The 27,213-nt window shown below is 34.7% G+C and overlaps 2 protein-coding genes across 3 annotated transcripts in view; both read right to left on the reverse strand.

Annotated features, from left to right (window-relative positions):
- LOC140439583 (uncharacterized) lies at positions 1 to 26,977 on the reverse strand. 2 transcript variants are annotated; one of them, XM_072529589.1, is made up of 2 exons: positions 26,687 to 26,977; positions 1 to 4,981 (listed from the first exon to the last, which is right to left on the reverse strand). In XM_072529589.1, exons 1-2 carry the CDS (start codon positions 26,886 to 26,888, stop codon positions 4,014 to 4,016), a joined length of 1,170 nt encoding a protein of 389 aa, XP_072385690.1. In that variant the 5' UTR covers positions 26,889 to 26,977; the 3' UTR covers positions 1 to 4,013. The 2 variants fall into 2 exon arrangements, with proteins under 2 accessions (XP_072385690.1, XP_072385691.1); XM_072529590.1 differs by lacking the exon at positions 1 to 4,981 and adding an exon at positions 12,892 to 14,133.
- LOC140439582 (uncharacterized) overlaps positions 1 to 27,063 on the reverse strand; it is a 74,391-nt gene extending 47,328 nt beyond the window's left edge. Inside the window, exon 1 of the mRNA XM_072529588.1 lies at positions 26,971 to 27,063. The gene's annotated coding sequence lies outside the window, so the exon portion shown is untranslated. The remainder of the gene's footprint in view (positions 1 to 26,970) is intronic.
- Positions 27,064 to 27,213: the final 150 nt, after the last annotated feature.

Raw genomic sequence — 27,213 nt, forward strand, 5'->3', positions numbered from 1 at the left:
CTTATTACATATGTATATATTGATCTCTCACGTATACATATGTACTATACGAGTATGTATGTACATATTTTTTTACAGTTTAAATTTTTGTTTTGTTTATACAGTATTTTTGCAGTAATTTTGTGACCTGTATGAAGATGGTGCTGACCTAGAGCTGAGATTGAATCGGAGTTGTGAACAGAAATGGAATGTACATAAATTCTATTTTGGATTCTACGATTTGTTTGGCCTATATAGGATCGGGGGTAGTCTGCACAAGGAATTTCATAAACTCCGTCTTGTTCATTTGGAATGTTGTCTTTGATTTATCGGACAAGAAATGAAAGTTTTTGATGGGGATTAAATATTGTCTTTATTCCTCTTGATTTAAGAATTTTGTCAGTGACACCTTTGATGTAAGGAAGCAAAGAAAAGCTTTCGTATGATGAGGGTCTGAGTATTTGGATTGAGATTGAGTGGGAGACTGATGTCTGTGGATGCTCCTATTGATATGATTTTCGCGGTTTGGATGAGGGCTTGTTTTAAACAAGAGAGCTCAGCAAGTATACTTGCATCATCGCAAAGGCGTATTGAACAATACCCTTTGTGATGGTAAATTATAATGAGTTTTGTGGAAGTGTTTAAAACAAAGTTTTCAATGTTTTATTGTTAAAATAAATAAAACAACTTATCGCATACACGAGTTTCACTACTGAACTGAACAATTAAAAAAAAACTTAGAAGGTTACTCAACAAGTGTCTTCACTACACACCAAAACTGCTCTGAACTAATAATGGCGTCTGGGGGTTATTTATAGGTTCAACCAGGCTAATTAAAAGTAAGGGTGATATAGACACTCCTAATAGATGTTTAAAGAAAGAACGTACAGCTATGTTTGCAATAGTAGTTTGTTCTCATGAGAACGTCTAAATTCTTATCCTAATTATGCACGAACTAATTTTATTTTGAGATTGATTTGTAAGATCGCTTTTGTGTGGAGTAATTTAAGAAGCGTTTAAGTGTTTATGAGAAATTACAAATACTCTAACCCAGACATAACTTATAGGTGAGACTGAAGGCCACAAAAATTGTCCACGTAATATGTTTGTACAGACTGACCGAAATTTTAAATTTAGGAAAATTGGATTGTTACACGTTATTTAGAGGGGTCTATGAAAAATATTCGGGGGATAAAGGGGTAGAATGCGAAAACATGGAGTTGATTCCAGGTTACTCCAATTAGCCCCTTCTACTCAAATCCGGCTCTCACCATCACTCTGGTGTCACCTGTAAACCGAACAACCCAACTGGAGATCCGGTATCCCACCCGGGTGGAAAGTTAGGTCGGGAACTGACGAGAGCGAGTGAAATAGCCCTCCGAAAAGGGGGTTGAGTAGTTATCCCAACGCCAAATTGCACCAACTGTACCAAACTGTAAAAAACCTTTTGTTATGAGAGCTACAAAGAAAGAAATCGAACTGTCTAACCTACGACGAACTCGCAAACGAAATAGGGATAATGATTTAAAAATTTGCACGTGGAACGTAAGAAGCCTTTATCAGCCTGGAGCCACGGCTCTGCTCATACAAGAAATGAATAAAGCCATAGCAGATATCATTGCTTTACAGGAAATGAGCTAGCTCAGGCATCCTGGAAAAAAATAACTGCAATATTTACTACAGTGGACATCCTACCCGACACGAATTTGGTACCGGATTTATTGTAAGCAGCAAGGTCAAACATAGTATAATTGATTTCAAAGCTATTGATTATACAATAGGTCGAATAAAACTTATAGGGAAGTTCGCTAATATTTGCTTTATTAGCGTCCATCCTCCAGCGGAAGAAAAGGAGGATGATGAAAAAGACATGTTCTATGAGGAACTAGACCGAGAGTACGAGGAGTGCCCAAAAAATGACATCAAAATAATAGCAAGAGAATTTAAAGTAGGAAGAGAGAATATATTTTCGCCTACCATCGGAAAAGAGAGCCTACACGTAGACTCTAATGATAACGGTCTCAGGATCATAAACTTTGCGATTCCTAAGAACATGGTAATAGCTGGGACACGATTTTTTTATAAAGATATACATAAGGGAACTTGGAAATCTCCTGATGATGAAACGATTAACCAAATAGATCATATAACCATCGAAGCAAGACACTGCTCTAACTTATTAGATGTTGAGTCTTTTAGAGGAGCAAAGATAGATAATGATCACTATTTAGTTAAAACACGATTTAAAGAGAGAATATCCAATTTAAAAAAAGATCGGGAAAAGTAGAGAAAAAATCGACATTAATAAACTAAAAGATCCCGACATTGCAAATGTATACAGACAGAAAATAGAAGATCAAATAGGGATAGAACTTTGAAGAAGAACAAGACATTAACCAACTGTGTGCAAATATACAAGATATTGTGTAACAGAAATCGGTTGAAATATAAGCGTGATCATGAGTGCGAAATGGCCACAAATAGAAAGAAACATATCAAGCAGCTTATCAAAAAATAATCGACGCAGGTTGTACACGAAAAAAAAAAAGAGAAGAGTATAGACGTCTTAGAAGAGAGGACAAACGTATTCATTAGAACACTCTCAATGGGATACAAAGTTTATTCGATAAAAATGAAACGAGAAAATACTACAAATCCTTAAATAATAGTCGTCGAGAATTTAAACTATGATTAAAAATTTGTAGACACTAACGGTGAAATTCTACATGATAAAAACTCAGTTCTTAACAGATTGGGTACAACATTTCAGCGAACATCTAAATATAAACGATACTGAAGGGGGTTACAACATAGACAATCAACAAAATCTACGACGTCAATTACACACTGAAGACCCAACAAGAGAAGAACTGTCAAATGCCATCCTAAAACTTAAAGACAATAAAGCCTCAGGAATCGATGAAATCTATACCTTTAAGCAAGTCAAAGAATTCACATATCTTGGATTGCTAGTAAACGCAACAAACACGATAAGCGACGAAATAAAAAGACGCATAGCAATAGCAAACAGAACTGTTCACGGTCTCCAGAAACATTTAAAAAATAAAAATATAAAACGTGCAGTAAAGCTCACAAGACCTTAATAAGACCGGTTTTATATTTTAATATACGGGGCTGAAACGTGAAGCTTATCTCAAAATGATGAAAGACTTGTTGGTATTTTTGTGAGAAAAATTATTGGAAAGATTTTTGGGGCCGTAAATGAAAATGGGCTATGGCGTCGAAGATACAACTTTGAACTATATCAGTTATATACCGAACCAGATATTGTGAAATTCGTTAAAGTGCAGGGACTTGGACGGGCTGGACACACTGCTAGGATGTCAGATCACGAATACACGAAGAGAATAACATTTTCAAAACCAGAGGGCACAAGAAGTAGAGGACAACCACGAAGGAGATGGATTCATGATATGGAAGAAGACCTACAGATTCTAAGGGTGAGAAGATGGAGGGAAGCTGCCAGGAGTGGCAACTTCTTTGTGAGCAGGCCAAGATCCTCAACGGATTGTCGAGCCACTTATGATGATGAAAAATATTCGAGCGAGCTTTAACTATATCTAGAGATTTTTGGCGATGGCGCTAGTTACAGTACAATGACCGCTACTATCCAGTAAATTCCACCACGTGGATTCCAACACGGGGCTACCGCTTGAACATTCTGGACTAAATTGCGACGTATTGAACAGCAAGATCAGCAATTAATAAATTATAAAAACACCATGTTAAAATCAATATTTTCAGCCTGATTTAATTTATTGTTGTTACTAAAATCTTTGTAAGTCGAAAATAAAAGTTTTAATTGTGAAGTTTAGTTTTTAAAAAAGTGTTTTTCCCAAGAATGTTCATAATTCGCTGCAGGCGTATTTCCTCTTCAAAGCTGAAACTTGATTTGTCTGTTCGAAACTGTCATTAATTCGGCGGATGGTCAGTCTTTAGCTACATAATTTAAGTATGAGTTTTCATAGGTACTCAGCAGAGTAAGTTTGCATATGTGCTTTTTTAAACCAGAATTATGTAATAATTTTTTCACCAGTATGCACTCTCATATGTGATTTTAGAAATTTCTTCATTGAAAACGATCTGGTGCAAATTTCACATTCAAATGGTTTTTCACCACTATGCACTATCATATGTACTTTTAAATTCTCCTTTGTTGAAAATGGTTTAGTGCAAATTTCGCATTCAAATGGTTTCTCATCAGTATGCACTGTCATATGTTTTTTTAAATAATTCTTTGTTGAAAACGGTTTGCTGCAAATTTCACATTCAAATGGTTTCTCATCAGTATGCACTGTCATATGCGATTTTAAATAAATCTTTTTTAAAAATTGTTTGGTGCAAATTTCACATTCAAATGGTTTCTCACCACTATGCATTCTCATATGCGATTTTAAAAGTCTTTTCGTTGAAAACTGCTTGATACAAATTTCACATTCAAATGGTTTTTGATCAGTATGCACTGATATATGTATTGTTAAATTACCCTTACTTGAAAATTGTTTGTTGCAAATTTCACATTCAAATGGTTTTTCCCCAGTATGGACTTTCATATGCAATTTTAAAGTTCCTTTCGTTGAAAATTGTTTGTTGCAAATTTCACATTCAAATGGTTTTTCCCCAGTATGGACTTTCATATGCGATTTTAAAGTTCCTTTCATTGAAAATTGTTTGTTGCAAATTTCACATTCAAATGGTTTTTCCCCAGTATGGACTTTCATATGCGATTTTAAAATTCCTTTCGTTGAAAATTGTTTGGTGCAAATTTCACATGTAAAAGGTTTTTCGCCAGTGTGTATCCTCATATGTAGTTCTAAACGATAATTGTTTGATAACAGTTTCTTGCAGATGATACATAAAAAACGTTGTCCTCCAGTGTTCACATTGGTAGTAGAAGTTGGATATTGGTTCAAATTACTGTCATTTCTATTATTTGTTACTAGGCTACTGACATCAGTTTTCATATCTTTACACGAGAAACCTAAAATTATAATTACCTGTTAAATCAGAATAATGTAATTAAATGATAATTAATAATATATAACCACAGAAAATATATCTAGGCTGAGTTGAAGAAATATGTATGTGTAAGTCGTACAAATTTTAATAAAATATTAGGTATTCGAATTTTCTATACTTCTCCAAGAAATTAACGCACTAATTATTATTTTTAGAAAAATATGGCAATTTTAAATAAACTGTACAATATTTTACTATGTTTTGAAAGACCTCCGTGCAATTTGTCTTTTAACGACAAAATACAATGGTACTGAAAAGATTTTGCAATTTTAGAATTTTTAACTTTATCAGTATTATTTTTCAGTTCCTTTAATGGTAAATTGATTTTAAGTCAGTTTAAGATTTGATTTTTACGTATTTTGGCATCCTTTTGCTTAAAGTGTTAAGATGCAATGAGAATCCAGAGATCCTAAGAAATGTGCTCAAGGGGTTCTATTATACGAAGAAGATTGGCGTTATCGCCGAATAGTGAAAGATTCAGTGTGTTCCACACATCAGCATCGCACTGTGGTTGGATGGAAGGTGTCTGGATGAGAATACCAGAAGAGCTGATCATGGCAGAAACCTTGCAACGACCCCTGTTCACAGTCGTTTGTTAAGGCTTTCAGTCCGCTAAGACAACGATTTGTAAAAACCCGTCAGTTGAAATCTGAGCTTCAAAACATAAGTGTAAGTTACCAGTGTAAGAGCACAGTTGCATTTTGGCAGAGATCATGCGAAATGGGAAGAAGTGGATTAGCAATAAGTTCTATGGGCATATACTTCACGCTTTTGGTTGGATACGAGTGATAGTCTAGTTCGTGCGTTTAGAAGACTAAATTAATGATATGCATTACGTAACACAACAAACACCATTTTATTTGGTGGAGGCTTGCGCATGCTGTGGGAACACATTTCATTAACAAGACGCATGGATTTGGTATTGAATAATGACAATCTTACTGCTAAGTGTTATATATTAGATATTCTTCAGATTCATGTTGTGCCTTGTGCTCCTTGTATTGATCAAAAATTTTTCTTAATGCATAATAATGCTAGAACTGAATGCAGCACGAGTAGGTTGAGACTAGTTTTTGGAAGTTGGCACTGAACCAATCGGTTGGCCAGCCCGTAGTTGCCTCTTGCGAGGCAATTAAGGTCTCAACCGAACTAGCAGAACAATTTGGAGTGATTAGAAGCAGAGGTGGAAATGCACCATATTACGGTTAAGACAATCAGTATAAATATTTTCTTCTTTTAGAAAATAACATTTCTAATTTTTCTTTCCTAAAGATCTGTGCTGAATGTTGGCTATGCATTTTGTAAAAAATATTTACTTGAAAGCACACTAGCCCAAGATAGTGAAGAGACGCAAGCTCTGGACGCGCTTTGGTAAAATTCGAAAAAGTGGGGAAAGCTCAATAATACGCAATAACTAATTTATAACGTTTTAAATTTTAGAAAGATTTAACCAGAACTTGGACAATTGTAAACAGATTTAAGAAAAGTTCAGCAACATGCAGTAGGTAAGTATAAAAGACAATTCGGACCGAGACCGAATTTTTTCATTTTCCAATTGTCTTTAATTTCTTACCTTAACCGTAATTTGTTAATTTAAAAGCCCACAACAAATTATGAGTAATCAGAAATTATATTCTCAGTGTAAATAAAATAGTTATAACTGTCGGACAAGACTTATACTTCCTTTTTCTATCATCTGCGAACCTCGCGGCTCTTCACCATCTTGGACTAGTGTATATTGTAACGAAATAAAACTTAATATGTATGGTGTAAAATCTTAATTGAGAAAACCAATGAATACAACCTTCCGCTGTACTTAGCATTCGTAGATTATGAAAAGGCTTTCGACAGCATTGAACACTGGGCGATGGAAGAAGCTCTGGTCAATAGTGGCATAGATTTAAGATACCGACAATTGATACATGATATTTACCAAAACGCAAACATGACCGTAATTCTGGACGACAAATTAATAACGGATAATATAAAAGTTAAACGAGGACTCCGACAAGGCGATATAATTTCACCTAAACTGTTTACCTTGACCCTCGAAGATATAATAAAATCAACAGATTGGGAAAACAGAGGAATATGTATTAACGGAAAGTACCTAAATCACCTTAGATATGCGGATTATATACTCCTGATCTCCTCGGAACGACAAGAACTAGAATTAATGCTGAATGAACTTCATGAAAAATCACTGCAAAAAGGCCTAAAAATTAACTTCAACAAAACAAAAGTAATGACAAACACGGAAGACCAAGAGGCAATAAAAATACAAACAGAAAAAATAGAACAGGTAAATGAGTATATCTATCTAGGACAAGCAATCAGAGCTAACAGAGAAAATCAAACAGCCGAAATATCGAGACGAGTAAGAATGGGATGGGCAGCGTTCGGCAAACTTTCTTACGTTCTAATAAATCAAACAATCCCTCTATACTTACGAAGCAAGGTATATAACTCCTGTATAATACCGGTGCTCACCTACGGAGCACAGACATGGACATTTACACAGGCCAATTTGGATACGATAAGGAAGGCACAAAGAGCGATGAAGAGACAAATGTTGGGTATACCACTTAAAGATAGAAAACGTAACCAGTGGATCAGAACCAGAACAAAGACAGTAGACGCGATAGAACAAGCAGCAAAACTGAAATGGAAATGGGCTGGACACAATGAACGTCTCCAAGACGGACGATGGAACAAAGCCATCGGAAAGTGGCGTCCTTACAATGCAAAGAGATCAAGAGGCAGACCACAGATGAGGTGAAAAGATGACATCAGGAAACAAGGAGGTCCCACATGGCAGAGAACAGCTCAAGATAGGGAAAGATGGAGAGAACTGGGGGAGACCTACATCCAACAATGGAAGGATAGAGAATAGGTTCAAAAAAAATGTATGGTTATAGAAATCAAAGTTAGGTTGGTGAAGAAAATATGTTCTTTTACGTCGCGGAAATCGTAATAATAAAAAACTAGGAACTCGTGTTTAATATATATTAATTATATAAGTAAACGTATTCACAAGCAGTTAAATTGAAACTTTTATTATAGAGTCAAATAATGGCAAATAAATATAAACTTATTTAGAGGGGTCTATGAAAAATATTCGAAAGAGTTCAACTATATCTAGAGATTTTTTCATAATGGTTTTTCATCAATATGCACTGTCACATATATTGTTAAATTACTCTTTATTGAAAATTATTTGGTGGAAATTTCGCATCAAAATGGTTTTTCATCGTATACAAAATCATATGCCATTTTAAAACTTGTTTCGTTGACAAATGTTTGGTGAAAATTTCACATTTAAATGGTTTTTGATCAGTATGCACTGTCATATGTAGAGTAGACCGGGAGAATCCAGACACCTTCAATTTGAATTTTCAGATTTATTCTATATTAGTTAGGTTTTTTATGAAAATCTTCTTTGTCAACCATTTTCCATCCACTCCTGAATGTAGGTCTCTCCCAATTGCTTCCATCTTTCTCTATCTTGTGCCAATCTAATCCACTGTTTGCCTGCCACTGTTCTTATGTCATCTACCCATCTTTTTTGAGGTCTTCCCATGCTTCTTGTTGTTGTCCTTGGTCTCCATTCTAGAATTCTCCGTGTCCACCTGTTGTCATTATATCGGGCTACGTGACCTGCCCAGCGCCATTTCATTTTTGCAATTTCTTCCACAATATCCCTAATCTTCGTTCTACGTCTTATCTCGGTGTTTCTAATCTTGTCTCTTAGTGATATTCCAAGCATGATTCGTTCCATTGCTCTTTGCGTTGTTTCTAATTTTTTAGCAGATTTTTTGGTAAGGGCTACTGTCTCCAAGCCGTAAGTACAAACTGGTAGTATGCATGTGTTATACACCTTTTTCTTTAAGTTTACAGGAATGGAAGTGTTTTTCAAGATATATGCTAATTTGCCGAAAGCGCCCCATGCCAGTTGTGTTCTTCTTTTAATGTCAGCATCTTGATTTGGCTTTCCTAGTTTGATAGCATGACCTAGATATACATAATGTTCATTATTTTCTATGGTATGATTTTGTATTGTTATATTTGTCTGGTCTCGGCTCAGTATTTTTGTTTTGCTGTAGTTCATTTTTAAGCCTACCGCTCCTGAAACTGCATTTAATTGTTGTAACATATCATTTAGTTCTTGGATATTATCGGCTATTAAAACTATGTCATCTGCGAATCGCAAGTGGTTTAAGTATGATCCGTCGACGTTGATACCCTTATTGTCCCATTCTAGTTGCTTAAAAATGTCTTCTAGAGCAAGGGTAAATAGTTTGGAAGAGATGGTGTCTCCTTGTCTTACTCCCTGTTGTAGTCTTATGGGATTAGTTTTTATGAAAATACCTATATTATAATTGGAATTTTCCGCATCCATTGGGTATGTAATATTGGTAAAACAATGTCATTTACGTATTTAAAAACAATATTTCCCTAACTTTAGCAAAGTGTTGGTCAATTCCGACAGACGTTTGGGGTAACGCCGACAGTAGTAATAATGAGAAAATAAGGAGACAACTGATGGTATTGCTTTATACGAAAACATTAAATACTTGAACGAAAATAAGATAAGCAGATACATAAGTAGATATATTAAAAATCAAAAGTTGTTTCCACAATAAAGAACTTAGTTCACAGAACAAAAGTCACACTGATAGTTTTCAGGGCAACCATATCCACTGCACTCAGCGTGAGCCCATTGTCCACAAAACACACATCTGTACCATAGTTCAGCTGTTACACCAGACTCACCACAAACCAAACACATTTCAGTGTTTAGGAAAATAATTCAAAACTGTCATAACATTCTGTGTCATCATATATTTTTGATTCATGTATAGCTTCTTCGGAAGACGATTCTTCAAAATTAATTTGTCTTCGACACCTTCTTTCTTTATTTGTAGCCTTGCGTTTTAAGGCGCCCAATTTTATATGGGATTTATTTTCAACTTTTAATTGTTTACTTTTTTCACTCTTCCAACATTTTTAGCTTCAGATTCGGGTTGACCTTTGGATCCTGTATAACTTTGTTTAGGCTACGCTTGGTTTTTAGGTCACTAATTTCTTTTTTCTTCTTTGTGTCTTCCAAAACCGTTTTCATAAGAGTGCCAGACATAATTACTGAGTCTTGTTTTCTGGAATTTTTTGGATTTGGTTTATCATCATTAAATGATTTTGGAAGAGGTGATACTGATTCCAAAATGTCTTTGAAATGCACCAAGTGCACGTTCATAAACATTTTCAGAGTCAACGATGACTGGAGTTTGAGTGTCTTGTTCAGTGACAAAGTCTATATCAGTAAATTTTTCAGGGCTGTACAGTAAGATCCCTGAAGCACTAAACCCTGAAATGCTATGGCATACATAGAAATCTTCTGAAATTGGTTTTCCCTCAAGAACCTGTCACACTGTATGTTGAATGCTTTCTTCAGGGGGCCATAAAACTACAAATCCAAAGGCTGTAGTTTATTTAGATCTACAATAATCATAACTATCAAGAGAGATGTGACTCCCGTGGTTGTCCATGATCAATAAGATGGGATATTCCTGTGTTGGTTTTACGTTGTCTTTGAAATGTGTGAGCCACTGCATGAAGAAGTCTTCATTTGACCAACCATTATTATGGGAACATTTGTAAATGGCTCCAGCTGTCCACCTTTTCTTTACTGAGGTGACATTATCTGCCTAGGATACATAAACATGGGCGGTATATTTGCACCTGAAGCACTGAAAGTGCAGACAATCGTACTGTTTCTGCCTCTTTCCCAACTTATGAAAGAGCCCACCTGATGTTGGCCCTTAGTAGCTAAAACCTGTCCAGGTTTTTAGACCGTAGATATACCGGTTTCGTCCATATTAAATATTCTTGTGAACTTAAAAGGATGTTTCTTGTAAACTGCTTCGAAATTGGAAAAAAATAAATCCACTTTAGATTTGTTAAAGGCAATAACTCCTGAGGGTTGTCTTAGACTTAAGGTAGCATTCCTATTATGAAATCCGAAAACCCAGTCCTCCCCAGCCATTTTGGTACCTTTATTAAAATTATGTTTTATTTTTAACTTTTCAAGAAGATCATACGCAAGTCTCCGTAAGTCTATCAAAGTAATTCCATACAACTGGTTTGATAGTTGTTTGATGTGATCAGCTAATATAGCTTCTTGTTCTGCTCAAAAGTAGGATTTCCTTCCCACGGCTGGTTTTTCGGAAGAATTAGATTTGAGACGATCATGAAGCGTAATTCTTGGAATATTCAAATCAGCGGCAACACTTTTTACGGATTCTTCACAATTCCATTTGCCCCTTTCTGTTGTTCTTTTTTTCGATTTCACCATCTAAAACACATCAAAAGTAACGTCTTTGGTATCAAATAACTGCATATTTAATTTTAAAATAAATGGGGTAATACCGACACCAGTCGATATTTCCCCCCATTGGTGTGTCGGCAATACCCCTGTAGGACAAGATGGCGGTTATACAATTCTACAGACTTAACTGAATGTTAAAATGTAACATGAACTATACTAAAATTATCTTTATAATATGCACTTTCTATTTATCTAAGTGTATCTATGAGTGTTTTTATAATAATATAATTTGTTATAGGAGTACCTTCATTTGTAGAGAAGTCAATAATTAGATTAAAAACTAATAAAACACATAACATTTCAGAATAAAATAACTAGTTTGCTTGGATGACAGAAACTAACTGAGCCCTAACTGTGGTGTCACTGGCTAAGCAGCAGCACTATACAGTGACATGTTCAACTAAAAATAAAACCAAAACCCCCTGTGTCGGTATTGTCCCGTATGTCGGGATTCCCCCGGTCTACCCTATTTTAACATTACCCTTAATGCAAATTTTATATAGAAATGTTTTATTACCAGCATGCACTGTCATAACCAATTTTAAAACTTGTTTCGTTGAAAACTATGAAGCAAATTTTACAATCAAATGGTATGCACTCCCACATGCGACTCTAAATATCGTTTCCTTGAAAACTATTTGGTACAAACTTCACATTCAAATGGTTTTTCATCAGTATATGTAATATTAAATTACTCTTTGTAGAAAATTGTAAGGTGGAAATTTCACATCCAAATTTTTTTCATCGTATGCAATATCATATGCCTTGTTAAAACTCTGTATTGAAAACTAGTGCATATCTCACATTCAAATGGTTTTTCATCGGTATGCAGTCTCATTAGTATTGTTAAACCACCCTTTCTTGAAAACTGTTTGGCGCAAATATCACATCCAAATGGTTTTTCACCAGTATGCACTCTCATATGCCATTTAAAACTTGTTTCGTTAATAACTGTTTGGTACAAATTTCACATTCTAATGGTTTTTCATCAGTATGCACTGTCTATGTATTGTTAAATTACCCTTGAATGAATATATTCTTTTGCAATTTCGCAACCAAATCGATTCTTATCGGTATGCACTATCATATTATTGTTGTGTCCCTTCGTTGAAAATTGTTTGGTGCAAATTTCGCATTCCAATAGTTTTCCATTACTATGCACTGTCATTATGCCATTTTAAAACTTGTTTTGTTGAAAAAAGTTTAGTGCAAATTTCACATTAAAATTGTTTTTCATCGTATGCAATCTCATGTGTATGTTAAACTACTGTTTCTTGAAAACTTTTTGGTGCAAATTTCACATTTAAATGGTTTTTCATCAGTATGCACTGGCATATGTATTGTTAAATTACCCTCCGTTGAAAATATTTTTCACAACCAAATGGTTTCTCATCGGTATGCACTGTCATACTCTTTTTTTAAAAATTGTTTCGCACAAATTTCACATACAAATGGTTTTTCACCAGTATCAATTCTCATATGCCATTTTAAAACTTGTTTCGTTGAAAACTGTTTGGTGCAAATTTTATATTCACATATAGTTTTTCATCAGTATGCACTGTCATATGTATTGTTAAATTACCCTTTACTAACATTTTTTTTGCAAATTTCACGACCAAATAATTTCTCATCAGCATGCACTGCCATATGTATTGTTAAATTACCCTTCGTTGAAAATTGTTTGGTGCAAATTTGGCATTCAAAAGGTTTTCCTTCAGGATGCACTATCACATGCCATTTTAAAGCTTGTTTTTATGAAAACTGGTACAAATTTCACATGTAAATGGTTTTTAACCAGTATGCTTTTTCATATGCCATTTTAAAACTTGTTTCGTTGAAAACTGTTTGGTGCAAATGTCACATTCAAATGGTTTTTCATCATTGTGCACTGTCATATTATGTAATTGTAAACTTTGCTTTGTTGATAATTGTTTGGTGCAAATTTCACATTCAAATAGTTTTTCACCAGTATGCACTCTCAGATGCGATTTTAAATGACCCTTTGTTGAAAACTGTTTGGTGCAAATTTCACATTCAAATGGTTTTTCATCGGTATGCACTCTCATATGTAATATTAAACAACTCTCTTAAAAATTGTTTGGTGCAAATTTCACATCCAAATGGTTTTTCACCAGTATGCACTCTCATATGCCATTTTAAACGACCCTTTGTTGAAAACTGTTTGGTGCAAATTTCACATCTAAATGGTTTTTCACCAGTATGCACTCTCATATGCCATTTTAAAACTTGGTTCGTTGACAACTGTTTGGTACAAATTTCACATTCAAATGGTTTCTCACCACTATGCACTTTCATATGCGATTTCAAAAGTCTTTTCGTTGAAAACTGGTTGGTACAAATTTCACATTCAAATGGTTTTTGATCAGTATGCACTGTCATATGTATTGTTAAATTACCCTTTGTTGAAAATTGTTTGGTGCAAATGTCACATTCAAATGGTTTTTCCCCAGTATGCACTTTCATATGCGATTTTAAACTTCCTTTCGTTGAAAATTGTTTGGTGCAAATTTCACATGTAAAAGGTTTTTCTCCAGTGTGTATCCTCATATGTAGTTCTAAACGATAATTTTTTGACAATGTTTTCTTGCAAATAATACATATACAATGTTCTCCAGTGTTGACATTGGTAGTGGAAGTCAAATTACTGCCACTTCTATTATTTGTTAATCGGCTACTGGCATCAGTTTTAATATCTTTATAAGAGAAACCTAAAATTATAATTACCTGTTAAATCAGAATAATGTAATTAAATGAAAATTAATAATGTATGATTGCAGAAAGTACATCTAGATTATCTTGAAGAAATATGTTTGTGTAAGTCGTATAAATTATAATAATAAAAAATTAGGTATTCGAATTTTATATACTGCTCCAAGAAATTAACGCACTAATTAATTATTGCCAATTTAAATAAACTGTACAGTATTTTACTATATTTTAAAAGACCTCTATCTAATATTTCTTTTAACAATAAAAGAAAATGGCACTGAAAAGTTTTTTGTCGTCGAATGTTTAACTTTATCAGTATTATTCTCAGTTCCTTTAATGGTAAATCGATTTTAAGTCAGTTTAAGGTTTGATTTTTACGAATTTCGGAATTCTTTTGATTAAAGTGTTAATATGCAATGAGAATCCAGAAATCTAACACCTGAGGAATGTGTTTAAGCGGTTGTATTATACGAAGAAGGTTGGCGTTATCGCCGAAGAGTAAAAGATTCAGTGTGTTCCATATATCAGTATTGCAATGTGGTTGAGTGATACAGGGTAACTGATGAGAATACCAGAAGAGCTAATCATGGCAGAAACCTTGCCACGACCCCTGCTCACATTCGTTTGTTAAGGCGTTAAGGAAGAAGTGAATTGAGAACAAGTTCAATGGACAGATACTTCACGCTTTTGGCTGGATACGACTGATAGACTAGTTCGTGCGTTTAGAATACTAAATGAATGATATGCATAATGTAACATAACAAACACCATTTTATTTGGTGGAAACTCGCGTATGATGTGGAATTTCATTAACGTCACGCATGCCGATATTCTTCAGAATCATTTAGTGCATTTTGCCCCTTGTATTGATCAAATTTTTTTGTTAATGCACGATAATGCTAGACCTAATGCAGCACGAGTGGTTTGTGGCTTGTAAAGAGATTTAATGCGTCTGTCCCGTCAGCGCTCCATACGCACGCACCACAAGTTCCTCTTCCATCGACCGACGCACGCTAGAGGAGATGGAAGGCCTACGACGATATAAAACAGCGTATACCACAAGAGATATTGAGTTCCGTTAGAGTACTGAACTAGTTGGAACTCCACCGGTCGTCTGGGTATTGACTGGAGGTATTGATCTGATAACAACTCCACTAGTCCTAGAGTATTGACTGATGACCGACCGCTTCTGCTAGAGTGTTGATCTAGTGGCAGTTCCTTACCCGGTCTTGGAGTATTGATCTGAGACAGACTTATTCTTTCCCGTAACTAAGTACTGATTATACCCTGTCCGCTTCCGAGTGTTGAGGCCCGTCGAGTGAGTGACAGCGGGAGAGAGATTCTCTCTCCTGCTGTCACCCACTATGTAGCTTCTTCAAATTAAAAAAAAATTAAACTGTCCTTTGTCTAGTGTTGTGTAAATGTATTATTTAATGTTTATGACATTCCTAAAATTGTATGATAGCCTATAATTTTAACAAAATGCCTCTGAATATGCTCTGAGCGAAAGTACTTGGGCAATATTTGAAGGGCTGAGTGGATGAAGGAGGTATGTAACATTTTTACAAAAATCTAGTTATTCTCGTAGATGAAGGAGGTATGTGTTAATATGTTTTGTGGAACTAACAGTAGCACTCTAAGAGCCATATTAAGAGAAATACTAATGTCCAGAAGGAGGTATGTATCAACAACTACTTATATTTGTAGTGGATGAAGGAGGTATGAAACATAAATAGCACATACCTCCTTCCACTAGTGTCCTGATCAAGTTCTGTAACATACCGCCTTCATGCACGCAACAGCTAGCTGTGAATGAGCTGTTCACCATTTGACAAAAACGATTGTTGTGATTAACACGTGTTTTGCGAATTTAAGTTGTGTTAAGTAATATTGCTCACATTGATAATTGAAATGACTTCAAGGGGAAAGATAATGTTACAGTTAGCTTTAAATGATAATATTTTAACTGCCAGCGAGAGTATTGACAAAAATATAATACAAACCATGAAAAATGAGAATTCTAACCTACAAATGCCAATTTCATCAACAAGTAGTGACTATTCTACAGGCAAGAATGAAGTTCGCCAAGAAGAATGTAAGTATCTTTTTTATAAAATATGAAATTCACGTAGGAATATTTTGTTATATTCAATGGTACCTATTTTTTTGTTGTTATAGGGAAAGTGCCATATACTTTCACAATGTGTCCAAGTGTTAACTTGGAGGTAAACAGTTCTGCTCTGACTTCAAATGTATAGTTTAATATCTTTTGTTTTTTTTAATCAAACAGATATTCGAAATTACAAGTAATACTACAGTTTTCCTTATGTAAAAACTGACATTAATTAAAATTAAAAAATCTAACAAAATATTTCCAACTGTTATTATTATGAATATGGAAATTAACAAATTTGGCAAAAGTTTTATGTCATGACTTGGTCAACTGTTTTGTTATGATTATTATGTAATTTGTCATAGCAAGACACGACTTATAATGTGCTAAGAGTAGATTAAGGGCCTTATAACTACTTCAGTAAATTGACTATATCTTTTGTTTTTCAGATGATGGAGAAGACAATAACTACGATTCAAGTTGCGATACCTTATTCGGGGACAACTATAGTGATGAATACGTGCCAGATCCGGAAGATTACATCAACTCATCATCAGACAACGAGATTGATAATGAGATGGTAGATGCACAGAGTAATAATGAACCGATGGAAGAAGAGAATGATATACTAATGGAGAATAATAACATACTAGTAAGTCAGGCAAAATCTAATGAAAATATTGTTGGACAAAATGAAAAAGAGCATATATTGCCTACAGTCCATCGCAAAAAGAAACATTTCCAACCAAAAATAAAAGTAAGTAGAAAAAGGCAACGAAATGTTGATGAATGGAAGAAACGAAATGCTACACTCTGCAGGCAAAGAGGAGAGGCCTACAAAAATTATAAAGGTGAGTTGAAACCTGCTAAGAATATTGTCAAAGGTACTAATTTATGCCCCGAAAGGTGTCGCCGACAGTGTTCCCAGGTATTTACAATTGAAGACAGGGAAAAAATTTTGTCATCGTGGTACAAACTGGATATAAATGCTAAAAACTCTTTTCTGTATAATAGTATCAAAATAATCCCCACACACCGACAAAGAACTGGAGCTTTAAAACACAAGACCGCCTCATTCCAATATAACGTAACATACGGGGCAAAACAAACTATTACATGTAAACGAGCTTTTGTTTCGTTATACAACATTAGCATGAAGAAGGTTGACTTAATCCAAAAGCAAATTAAGATGGGTTTAGCTGCTCCTCTACCAGACAAAAGAGGAAAATACTCAAATAGACCCAATAAAATTCAAGATGATGTTGTAGCTTATATAATCCAGCATATTTCAAGTTTCCCTTCAGAATTATCTCATTATTCAAGAAACTGCAATATCCATAAGAAATATCTGTCTCCGCTTTTATCGCTTCCTATTATGCATAAACTTTATTATGATACATTTAATGCAGACAAAGTCCAAAATCGATTTAAAGTTAAAGAATGCACGTACCGCAATATTTTTAACAATGAATTCAACTTATCGTTTGGACACCCGAAAAGTGACACTTGCAGCACTTGCGATTCTGGTGCTGCAAATGAGGAACATATTGAAAATTATAAAGCAGCGTTTGAGGCTCAGAATATCGACAGGGAACTAGCCAAAAATTCAGATGGTGTTGCATATATGACATTCGACCTCCAACAAACGATGCCGTTGCCTAGACTCAGTACTTCTAAAGCATTTTACCTCCGCCAAATGTGGTTCTATAATTTAGGCATACATATTATAACTAAAGAAGTTGATAAAACCATTTTTTGTACATGGACTGAAGACCAAGCATGCAGGGGTAGTAGTGAGATCGCTAGTTGTCTTTTAAGCACCATTGAAGTTGAGCTGGCACTTAAACAAAAAAATCATTTAATTATTTGGACAGATTCGTGTGCAGGGCAGAACAAAAATGTCCTAATTGTGTGTGTTTATGAGTATCTTATACAAAAAGAAATATTCCAAATAATCGACCATAAGTTTCCTGAAGTAGGTCATTCCTACTTGGATTCAGACCGGGATTTTGGCCGAATTGAAAAAAGATTAAGGAAACATCAAACTATTTGTACTCCACAACAATACCGTGAAATTATTGCATCTGCCAATAAAAAGAATAATATGGTTATTGATATGCAACATCATTTCAAAGACACCGAGAACCTTCTAAATAAAATGCAACTGATGAATAGAAAAAAAGATGTTCTAAATGAAAAAGTATATTTCCGTGATGGCATTAAATGGATCCGTGTAGATACCTATGGGTCCTACCTCTTCAAGGAGAGTTTCGATTATGGTACTCCTTTTAAAAAAGGCAATATTTTTAAAAATTTGAAAAAGCCCTCCACACTTTCCGAAGATTTTGACATTCCAAGACTTTTCAGGAAAACCGGTGCACTATCAAAAGAGAAAATTGATAACTTAACACAACAACTTCCCTTCGTTCCAGAACAACACAGGTGGTTCTATGAGCTTATTTTGCGTGAAAATAATGAATAAACTTAAGGGGTGACAATTTTCGATATCCTTGGTGTTATTAAAATATGTATACGTATTAAAAATAAATATTATTTTAAATATCTACACAACAGTATTTTCAATTGTATGCATATAACCTGTTTTATCCTTTAGACAAAGATGAAATATACAAAATATTTGTGGAAGAACGAGGTATGTACACAACATCTTTTTTTTGTCTGGTTAGCAGATATTTAAACATTTTCTCAACTTCCATATTAATTTCACCACTCATGAGAACAGTATGATTATTTAAGCATTTGAAAACCAATAACTACAAAAAAGTTCTACAATGAAAACTTTGGGGTCAAATATCTCAAAACTTACTTTTTGTTACATACCTCCTTCATCCACTCAGCCCTTCATTTAATAAAAAAACGCTGCAGACGTATTTACTCTTCAAAGCTGATGTGTGTCTGTTCGGAACTGCGATTAATCCGGCGGATGGTCAGTCTTACGCTACAGAATTTAAGTGAGAGCTTTCATAGTTACTCACCGCTGTGAGTTTGCATATGTGCTTTTAAACCAGAATTATGCGAAAATTTTCTGGAGCATATTTTGCATGTGAAAAGTTTTTCAGCGACATGCACTCGCATATGCGCTTTTTAACACTTGTTTCGGTAAACTCTGTTTGGTGCAAATTTCACATTTAAATGGCTTTTCATCAGTATTCAATTTCATATGTATTGTTAAATTACTCTTTGTTGAAAATTATTTGGAGTAAATTTTACATTCAAATGGGTTTTCATCAGTACCTATGCACTGTTATAGGTATGTATTATTAACGATACATCATATGACAATGCATTTCAACAACTCCCATAATTTTAACAATACTCGAAATTTCAGTAGCCATCCAAACTTATATAACGTTCAAAATAATGGCAATGGATTTAATTGATAGCCAGGACTATCAGCATTTTCTCACAGTTTGGAACCAGAACCACCCACCAGATAATGACAGTTTAATAAACGAATCGTTGCCTCAAATTCATAATAAGATCCAAACTCGGAATTTGGACGACATGAACCTGTCTTTAAACTTTGCAGAACTGAATTTTCGCTGAGTCCTTTTCTTGCTGTGAACCCTAAAAACCTATATTATATAAAGGACGCATCAAATATGATTAAATTACTCATCGATACCGGTGCTGGTATCTCTATATTTAAATAAAATACCGCGAAAAATTTCAAACCACGTTTTCCCGAAATAATTGCCATACAGGGTATTACAGACCAAAAGATTCTTGTCACTGAATCAACTTTGGTCCCGTTTCAAGTGGGAACCCCCATAAGGTGTTCATCTATAATTTAGATATTGATTTTGATGGAATCTTACGAATCGATTTTTTAGAACATTGCGGATGTACAATAGACCTCAAGAACAAATAACTAATCACAACTTTAAAACATTACCTCTCTACAAAGTAGAAACTAACTCGCGTAGCACTGAACCTGCTAATAAAAATAAAATAGATTCCAGATCCGAGCAAATATTCAAGTTAACATGTCATCTGTCGAATACAGATGCAATTGTGTACAAAAAAGAAAAGGATAAAGTCCATATCCTCAACGCGTTAGCACACGCGAATAAAAAGTGAGACATCCGTAGTAAATGCAAACGCAATCCCCAAAATTATAAATTTTTTCGATATTGTAATTGAACCCTATTCGAACTACCCTATCGTAAATTCACAGTCAAACGATAACTTGGTAAATTATTGCTTTGATAATATCGACCGAACCAACAACATCAAATCTCGACTTCGAACAGATCATCTTAACGAGGAAGAACGAGTACTAGTTACAAATTTTTGCTTAAAATATGAAGACATATTTTATTTATAGGGAGACAACCTGACTTTCACCGTAAGTTCAAACATCAAATTAAGACCAATAACGCCAAACCCATTTTTCCGAAGTCATACAGATATCCTCAGGTCCATAAAGAGGAAGTAAAATCTTAAGTGAATAAAGATGGTCAACGAAGGCATCATCTGGCCCTCTACTTCTCCTTGGTCATCTCTTGTTTGGGTCGTTCCCAAAAAAATGGACTCTTCTCGGGAGCAAAAATAGCGAGTAGTAATAGACTACCGCATGAGTGTACCATTGACGATAAACATCATCTTCCTAATATCTCCGATCTCTTAGACCAGCTCGGAAAGTGTCAATATTTCACAACTCTAGATCTTACCTCCGGGTTCCATCATATCGAGATCGATCCCAAAGACATTCCTAAAACAGCCTTCTCCGTTGAAAACGGACACTATGAATTTACTCGTATGCCTTTTGGACTTAAACATATACCATTCACATTCCAACGTGTCATGGACAATATTCTTCTAGATATTTTAAACGAACGATGTCTTGTCTCTTCGGACGACATCATAGTATACTCCCCTACCATTCAAGAGCATATTTTCAGTCTTAAAGTCTTCAAACGTCTTCGAAAGGCTAATCTTAAAATCCAGCCTGACAGATGTGAATTTCTGAGGAAAGAGGTGGCGTATCTCGAACATCTCATTACCCAAGATGGCGTCAAACCTAATCCTTCAAAAGTCGATTGCATCAAACGATTTCCTGAACCGAAAACACCAAAGACATAAAATCTTTCCTAGGTCTAGCCGGTTACTATGGTCGTTTTATTCCAAATTTTGCCAAACTCTCCAAATCTCTCACTAGACTACTCCAGAAAGACGTTGCTTTCAATTTTGATCCAGATTGCAAGTAAGCTTTTGAATATTTGAAAAACGCTTTAATTTCCGACCCGATTCTGACCTATCCAAACTTTGAGGAACAATTTTTTCTCACAACAGACGCAAGTGCATTCGCCATCAGTGCTATATTATCCCAAGGTCACATTGGCAAAGATCTGTTTATAGTATACGCTTCACGTACCTGAAACATAAAATTCGTCCATTGAGCGAGAGCTCCTTGCTATAGTATGGGCTGTAAAACATTTCCGACCCTATCTGTTCGTAAGAAAATTCACTCTAGTATCTAATCACCGTCCGTCGGTCAGATAGCCAAGCGGGCTGGACGGCCGGCTTCTCATTCGCTTCACTGCGAGTGGTTCAGTGGACGTGGGTTCGGTCCCCAGCTCGGTGTACAGAAAAACAAAAAGTCTAAAGCAGCAGTTTAAAATTCTAGATGAATCTGCGGCTTAGACTAGAATATGCTGGTGTCTGATCGGCCTATGGTGGAGCAGTACGGCAAGAGATAGAGGTTGCGGCTCGGTGATACTCTTCCATAGATCCCTACCGGAAGGGCGTGACGCCTAAAATACCGGGTATATATATATATATATATATATATATATATATATATATATATATATATATATATATATATATATATATATATATATATATATATATATATATATATATATATATATATGAAAATTACTGAGTTCTCGGGAAGAACCGCGTTGAGAATTTAAAACTCGACGTTTCGGCACCCATTTTGGAGCCATTATCAAGAGGGATACGGTTCGGTTCGAGTTCGGGGTCTCAATCTGCCTACTCCCCTCACTCGAGACGTACCAGTATCGTGTTCTATATTGCAAGAACTGTCTCTCGGCACTGAGGTCTCAATCTGCCTACTCCCCAGTGTCGAGTGACAACCGGTCTTACCCTGTGTGGCTGCTTTTATACTCGCTGTATGCGCGGGAACGGTATGCGCTGACGTGGTCTGAACTGACGTGGCCTGAGCGGTGTGGGCGGGAGGTCGCTGAAGAAGGGGTCGCCATGTTGCCGGCAATCGTTTCGCGTCATCGCGCGTGTTCAAGCTGTGAGGCCGTTTTTCGATTTCGATAGCTTCACGAATGATTCTCGCTTTTAATGAGCGGATGGGAGCGATGGTTTTTGCTTTTTCGAAATCTATTTTGTGGCCTGTCTGAATATGATGTTGGGCTAGGGCTGAAGTGGTATCGGAATGTTTGACTGATAGAGAATGTTCGTAAATACGGTTATGGATTCGTCGGTTTGTCTGTCCTACGTATGTACGTGGGCAACTGGAACAAGGTATCTCGTAGACACCATGGTCTTCATTGGGGATTTGGTCTTTTACGGATCTAACGAGATTGGACAATTTGGAGTGAGTGGTGAAGATGGTTTTGATATTAAGAGGGATAAGAGTTCTACTGATCTTGTCAGTGACACCTTTAATAAAAGGTAGAAAGATTTTGGGTTGATCCGGCGGCAAGGTTTCTTTTTTGGATGGAATGGGGTTTAGAAGTTTTTGAATGCTTCTATTGATTTGGGTTTTGTGGTAGCCGTTTTGTAGGAGTGTTTGTCTTATTGAATTGATTTCGGATGACCTGTGATTGTTGTCGCTAAGTCTTATGGAACGGGAAATAAGAGTGTTGATGACTGAATTAAGTTGGGCGGGGTGATGATGTGACTGGGCATTGAGATAGCGGTTTGTATGAGTGGGTTTCCGGTACACGGAATAGGAAAAACTGTGAGGTGGATTTTTCTGAATAAGAACATCAAGGAATGGCAAAGACGCTTCAGACTCAACTTCCATCGTGAATTGAATGCTGGGATGTATTCCATTCAGGTGGGAGAGGAAGAGATCTAATGTGTCTTTACCATGGGGCCAAATGACAAAGGTGTCATCAACGTACCGTAACCAGCAGGTGGGTTTGAGATTTGACGAGGACAAGGCTACTGTTTCGAAATGTTCCATGTATATATCTGCTATTACGGGAGAGAGGGGCGATCCCATTGGGGCACATATATATATATATATATATATATATATATATATATATATATCTAATCACTTATCCACTTACCTGGTTACCTTCCATAAAAGACCCTTTAAGCAGACTAGCTAGACGGCGCCTCATGCTTGAGGAGTACAATTATAAAATCGTTCATAAACCGGGAAAAATCAACAAAAATGCAGACGCTCTTTCTCGAATAAAAATCAATAATTTCAAGTAATGTGCGAATTTCCATAAGAAAATATCAATATTAGGATCAATCTTCGAATGATACGGAATCTGAGGAAGAGCTAAACGAAATCGCATAAAACTAAATCACTCATTGATTATTCTAAAATTGAAATAACTAATGATCAATTACTAGACAAATCCCATAAGAAAATCATCACCTTTCTTAGGCAAAGTAAAATGGAACAGATACATCACAAAATCTTAGACGACGTCTTCGAGGAAAACAATATAGATTTTAACTTGTCAAAGATTAACATATTTGCTAGTAAAACTGAAAAATCGCAACTATTTCATCATTCCCCTTCCTTTTGGCCCCGAAACGGTAGTACAACACCTATTCTACATATATCGTTTATGTTGAACAAAATGAATTTGAACTATCTCAAATATATTATGTTGAAAACCATTAGAAATACCAATTCTAGAAATATTTTCGTTTACCCCAAATGCTACATCATTATCACCATGGTAAAAGTAATCTCCATCGGGGTATAAATGACACTATACGAAGAATAAAGACAAGTATAATTGGCAGGGCACAAAAAGCTGCGAAATATGTCAAAAAGTGAAGATCTGTAGAAAAAACCTAAGTAACTTGATAGTCATCACCGAAACACCTAAAACACCGTTCGAAAAAATTAACATAGATCTCTTCGAATACTCTATCAGAGACGAGCTCACTAAGTTCATACAGGCGTATCCCCTTGAAGACAAAACAGCTAAATCAGTCGTCAATAATCTTATTGTCCCAACACTATGACACCCCATTACACATACACTGTTGACCATGGACGTGAATTCCACAATGTTTTCATGCAAGATTTTTGTGAATTATAAAAATTTAAAGATCAACAAACTAAAGTTAAATGTGTTAAAGACGAAGGCTATGATAATAACAACTAAATACAAATACTCAAATATTGATATAAATACTATTAATCTTCAAATTGGCAATGACAAAATAGAAATCATCACAACAATTAAGTACCTTGGTTGTCAATTGGATAATTTATTGTCTCTTAATGACCATTTTAATTTTGAATTAAAAAAGATTTCTAAAAAATTATACCTTTTTTCAAGAATATCTAAAAATTTGTCAACTCCAACTAAAATTATAGTTTTTAATGCAATTATTCAACCTCACTTCGATTTTTGCTCGTCAATTATTTTTCTCTTCAATTTAAATCAATCGACCCAGTTGCAAAAATTACAAAATCGTGGAATAAGAATCATTCTTGGTGGAAGCAGATATACACCTATAGCAACAATGCTTAGCATGCTGCAGTGGGTTTTTAGTTCAACAAAGGGTCTTTTACCTTTCAATGGTGTTCATTTATAAAATTCTAAATAATTTGGCCCATGCTTACTTTTGTGAATTTATTACATGGAATAATAATATTCACAATTACCCTACTCTAGGTAAGTGCAATTTACACATTGTGAAAACAAAAAGGACGGCTTCAAGAAACTCTTTGTTGTTTAAGGGTTTCGATCTTTTTAATAAGCTTCCTCAAACTGTTAAAAGTTGTTCATCTGTACAAATGTTTAAAAGCAAATTAATGCACCATATTAAAAGCACCAATAGTTAGGTAGTTGTTTTGGAGTCATGTTTTATATTATATATTATTGTTTTATATTTTTAATGAGTGTAGGGACTATATTTTAAGTGTAATTGTTATTTTTATCTTATTATGTATTAATGTTATAAATTGATTACTTTTATTAGGGCTTTCCCTATTTTTGAATAAATAAACTTCTTCTTAATTAAATTGCATTCTGCTCGGATCCTTCAGCTTAGCCCTTCTACATTACCCAGTTTTGTTAACATACACTTTAAAGTAAAATTGTGACTTCAGTAAAAATAGTAAACTGTAGTAAGATACCACAAGAAAATAGCTTCAGAACAATCTACTTTAGTTTTAATACACCCCACAGAAAAAAGTTTAAGGGTGTTAGATCAGGTGATCTCTTTGGCCATGCTATCACTCCTTTTGTCTGGTCTACTGATTACTAGGAAACAACTAATTTAAATATTGGCACCACAAATATTGAAACCATAAATGACTGTCGGGTATGTCAGGGTTACCAACATTGAAAAAAAAGCAGAACAAAGTTCATTTTGTAAAATAATGTAAATATATTGGCACTGTTAAATTATCATGGAAGAAATAGGGCATATTTTATTTTTAACAATTTTTGACCAAGCATTTACTTTTGGTATAATCAGTATGATGTTTCATGTAGTGAGTATGAGACAACTTATTATAAAATGTGTTGACTTTCATAAGGTGACACGTTAAACAAAAAATTCTTCATCTATTGCTTATCTTATAGCAAATAGAAATCTTTCAATAGAAAATATCAGAAAAGCTCCTTTGTTTTGATCACAATTCCTGAATGAATTTGAAATTTGTAACAAATGTGATAAGTAATTATTGAGAATGATCATTCCAAACTATGTTTGAATTTTACGTTACAATTATACTTAAAATAAATGCCCTACCCTATAATTTTTCCTTGTAAATAAATTTACTCAACATATTTGATAGTCATGTTTTTTATCACAATTTCTAATTTAAGTAAACCGTTTAGTTATATTTTTAAGGTGATAAGTAGTAAGAGTATAAGTCAAATAATTGTTTTCGAGAAAGTATACTGATACTGTTTATTCTTCATAATATAATTAGATGTTAGACTTATATGGGACAATGTGAGTTCAATGTATGAGCAACAAAAATTATGGCATGAACTGACTGGCACTCTGGAAGAAGGTATGAAGAGCCAAATGACAGATCAGATGGGGAAAAATTCTCAGAACCAACAAAAACTGACTTTTACTACTTATCACTTTAGATTTACGATCTTTATCTTGATCCTTGTCGAAAATTCCCAGTATTAGAGGATGAAAAGGAATATTTTATTAGTCTGCAAGATAATAGTAGCTTAAATGTAGATAACTATTCTTTATTTACTTACAGTCATCTTTTTCTATTTCAGTTTTTATAGAATATTTCTTAACGTCTAAATAATCAAACATATCATTTGCACTTTCCCTGGCAGGTTCCTCCTTAATTTCAATTTTAAAACTATCCTGTAGAACTTTATCTACTTCATTATCTATTTCTCTTTTGCAAGTCGTCTCACCAACTTCTTGTTTTACTTCAGTTTGATTAAACATACTTAATTATATCTTTCAGTTTCAGTAATATGTTTATCTTGTATTGAATTATAAAAATACCAGAAAAATACAGTAAACTAACCCTCAAAAATAATCACATTCCTTACTTCTACTTGTAACTCATTGTAACTTTTCAACTTTTATTTTGTAATTTGTAATAATAAAAGGTGATTTGCATTTGTGAAATAATCCAATAATCAAAACAATCTTCTTCTTCTATTTATTGTTTTAGATGTAACTCGATGTATTACAGCTCGTCTGGCTGTAGGCCTTGTCGACAATGCCACAGAACGGAGAGATCATAGCACTCTACCATATAAGATCA

This window comes from Diabrotica undecimpunctata, chromosome 4 (assembly GCF_040954645.1).
Source record: "Diabrotica undecimpunctata isolate CICGRU chromosome 4, icDiaUnde3, whole genome shotgun sequence".
In the NCBI taxonomy this organism is placed as follows: Eukaryota; Metazoa; Arthropoda; class Insecta; order Coleoptera; family Chrysomelidae; genus Diabrotica; species Diabrotica undecimpunctata.

Bases quoted from the DNA above. Each gene is read 5' to 3' on its own strand.
- LOC140439583 (XM_072529589.1), bottom strand. From the start codon at position 26,888: ATGTTTAATCAAACTGAAGTAAAACAAGAAGTTGGTGAGACGACTTGC. The intron at 4,982-26,686 runs GTAAGTAAATAA...TTATAATTTTAG, and splicing joins TGAAATAGAAAAAGATGACT to GTTTCTCGTGTAAAGATATG.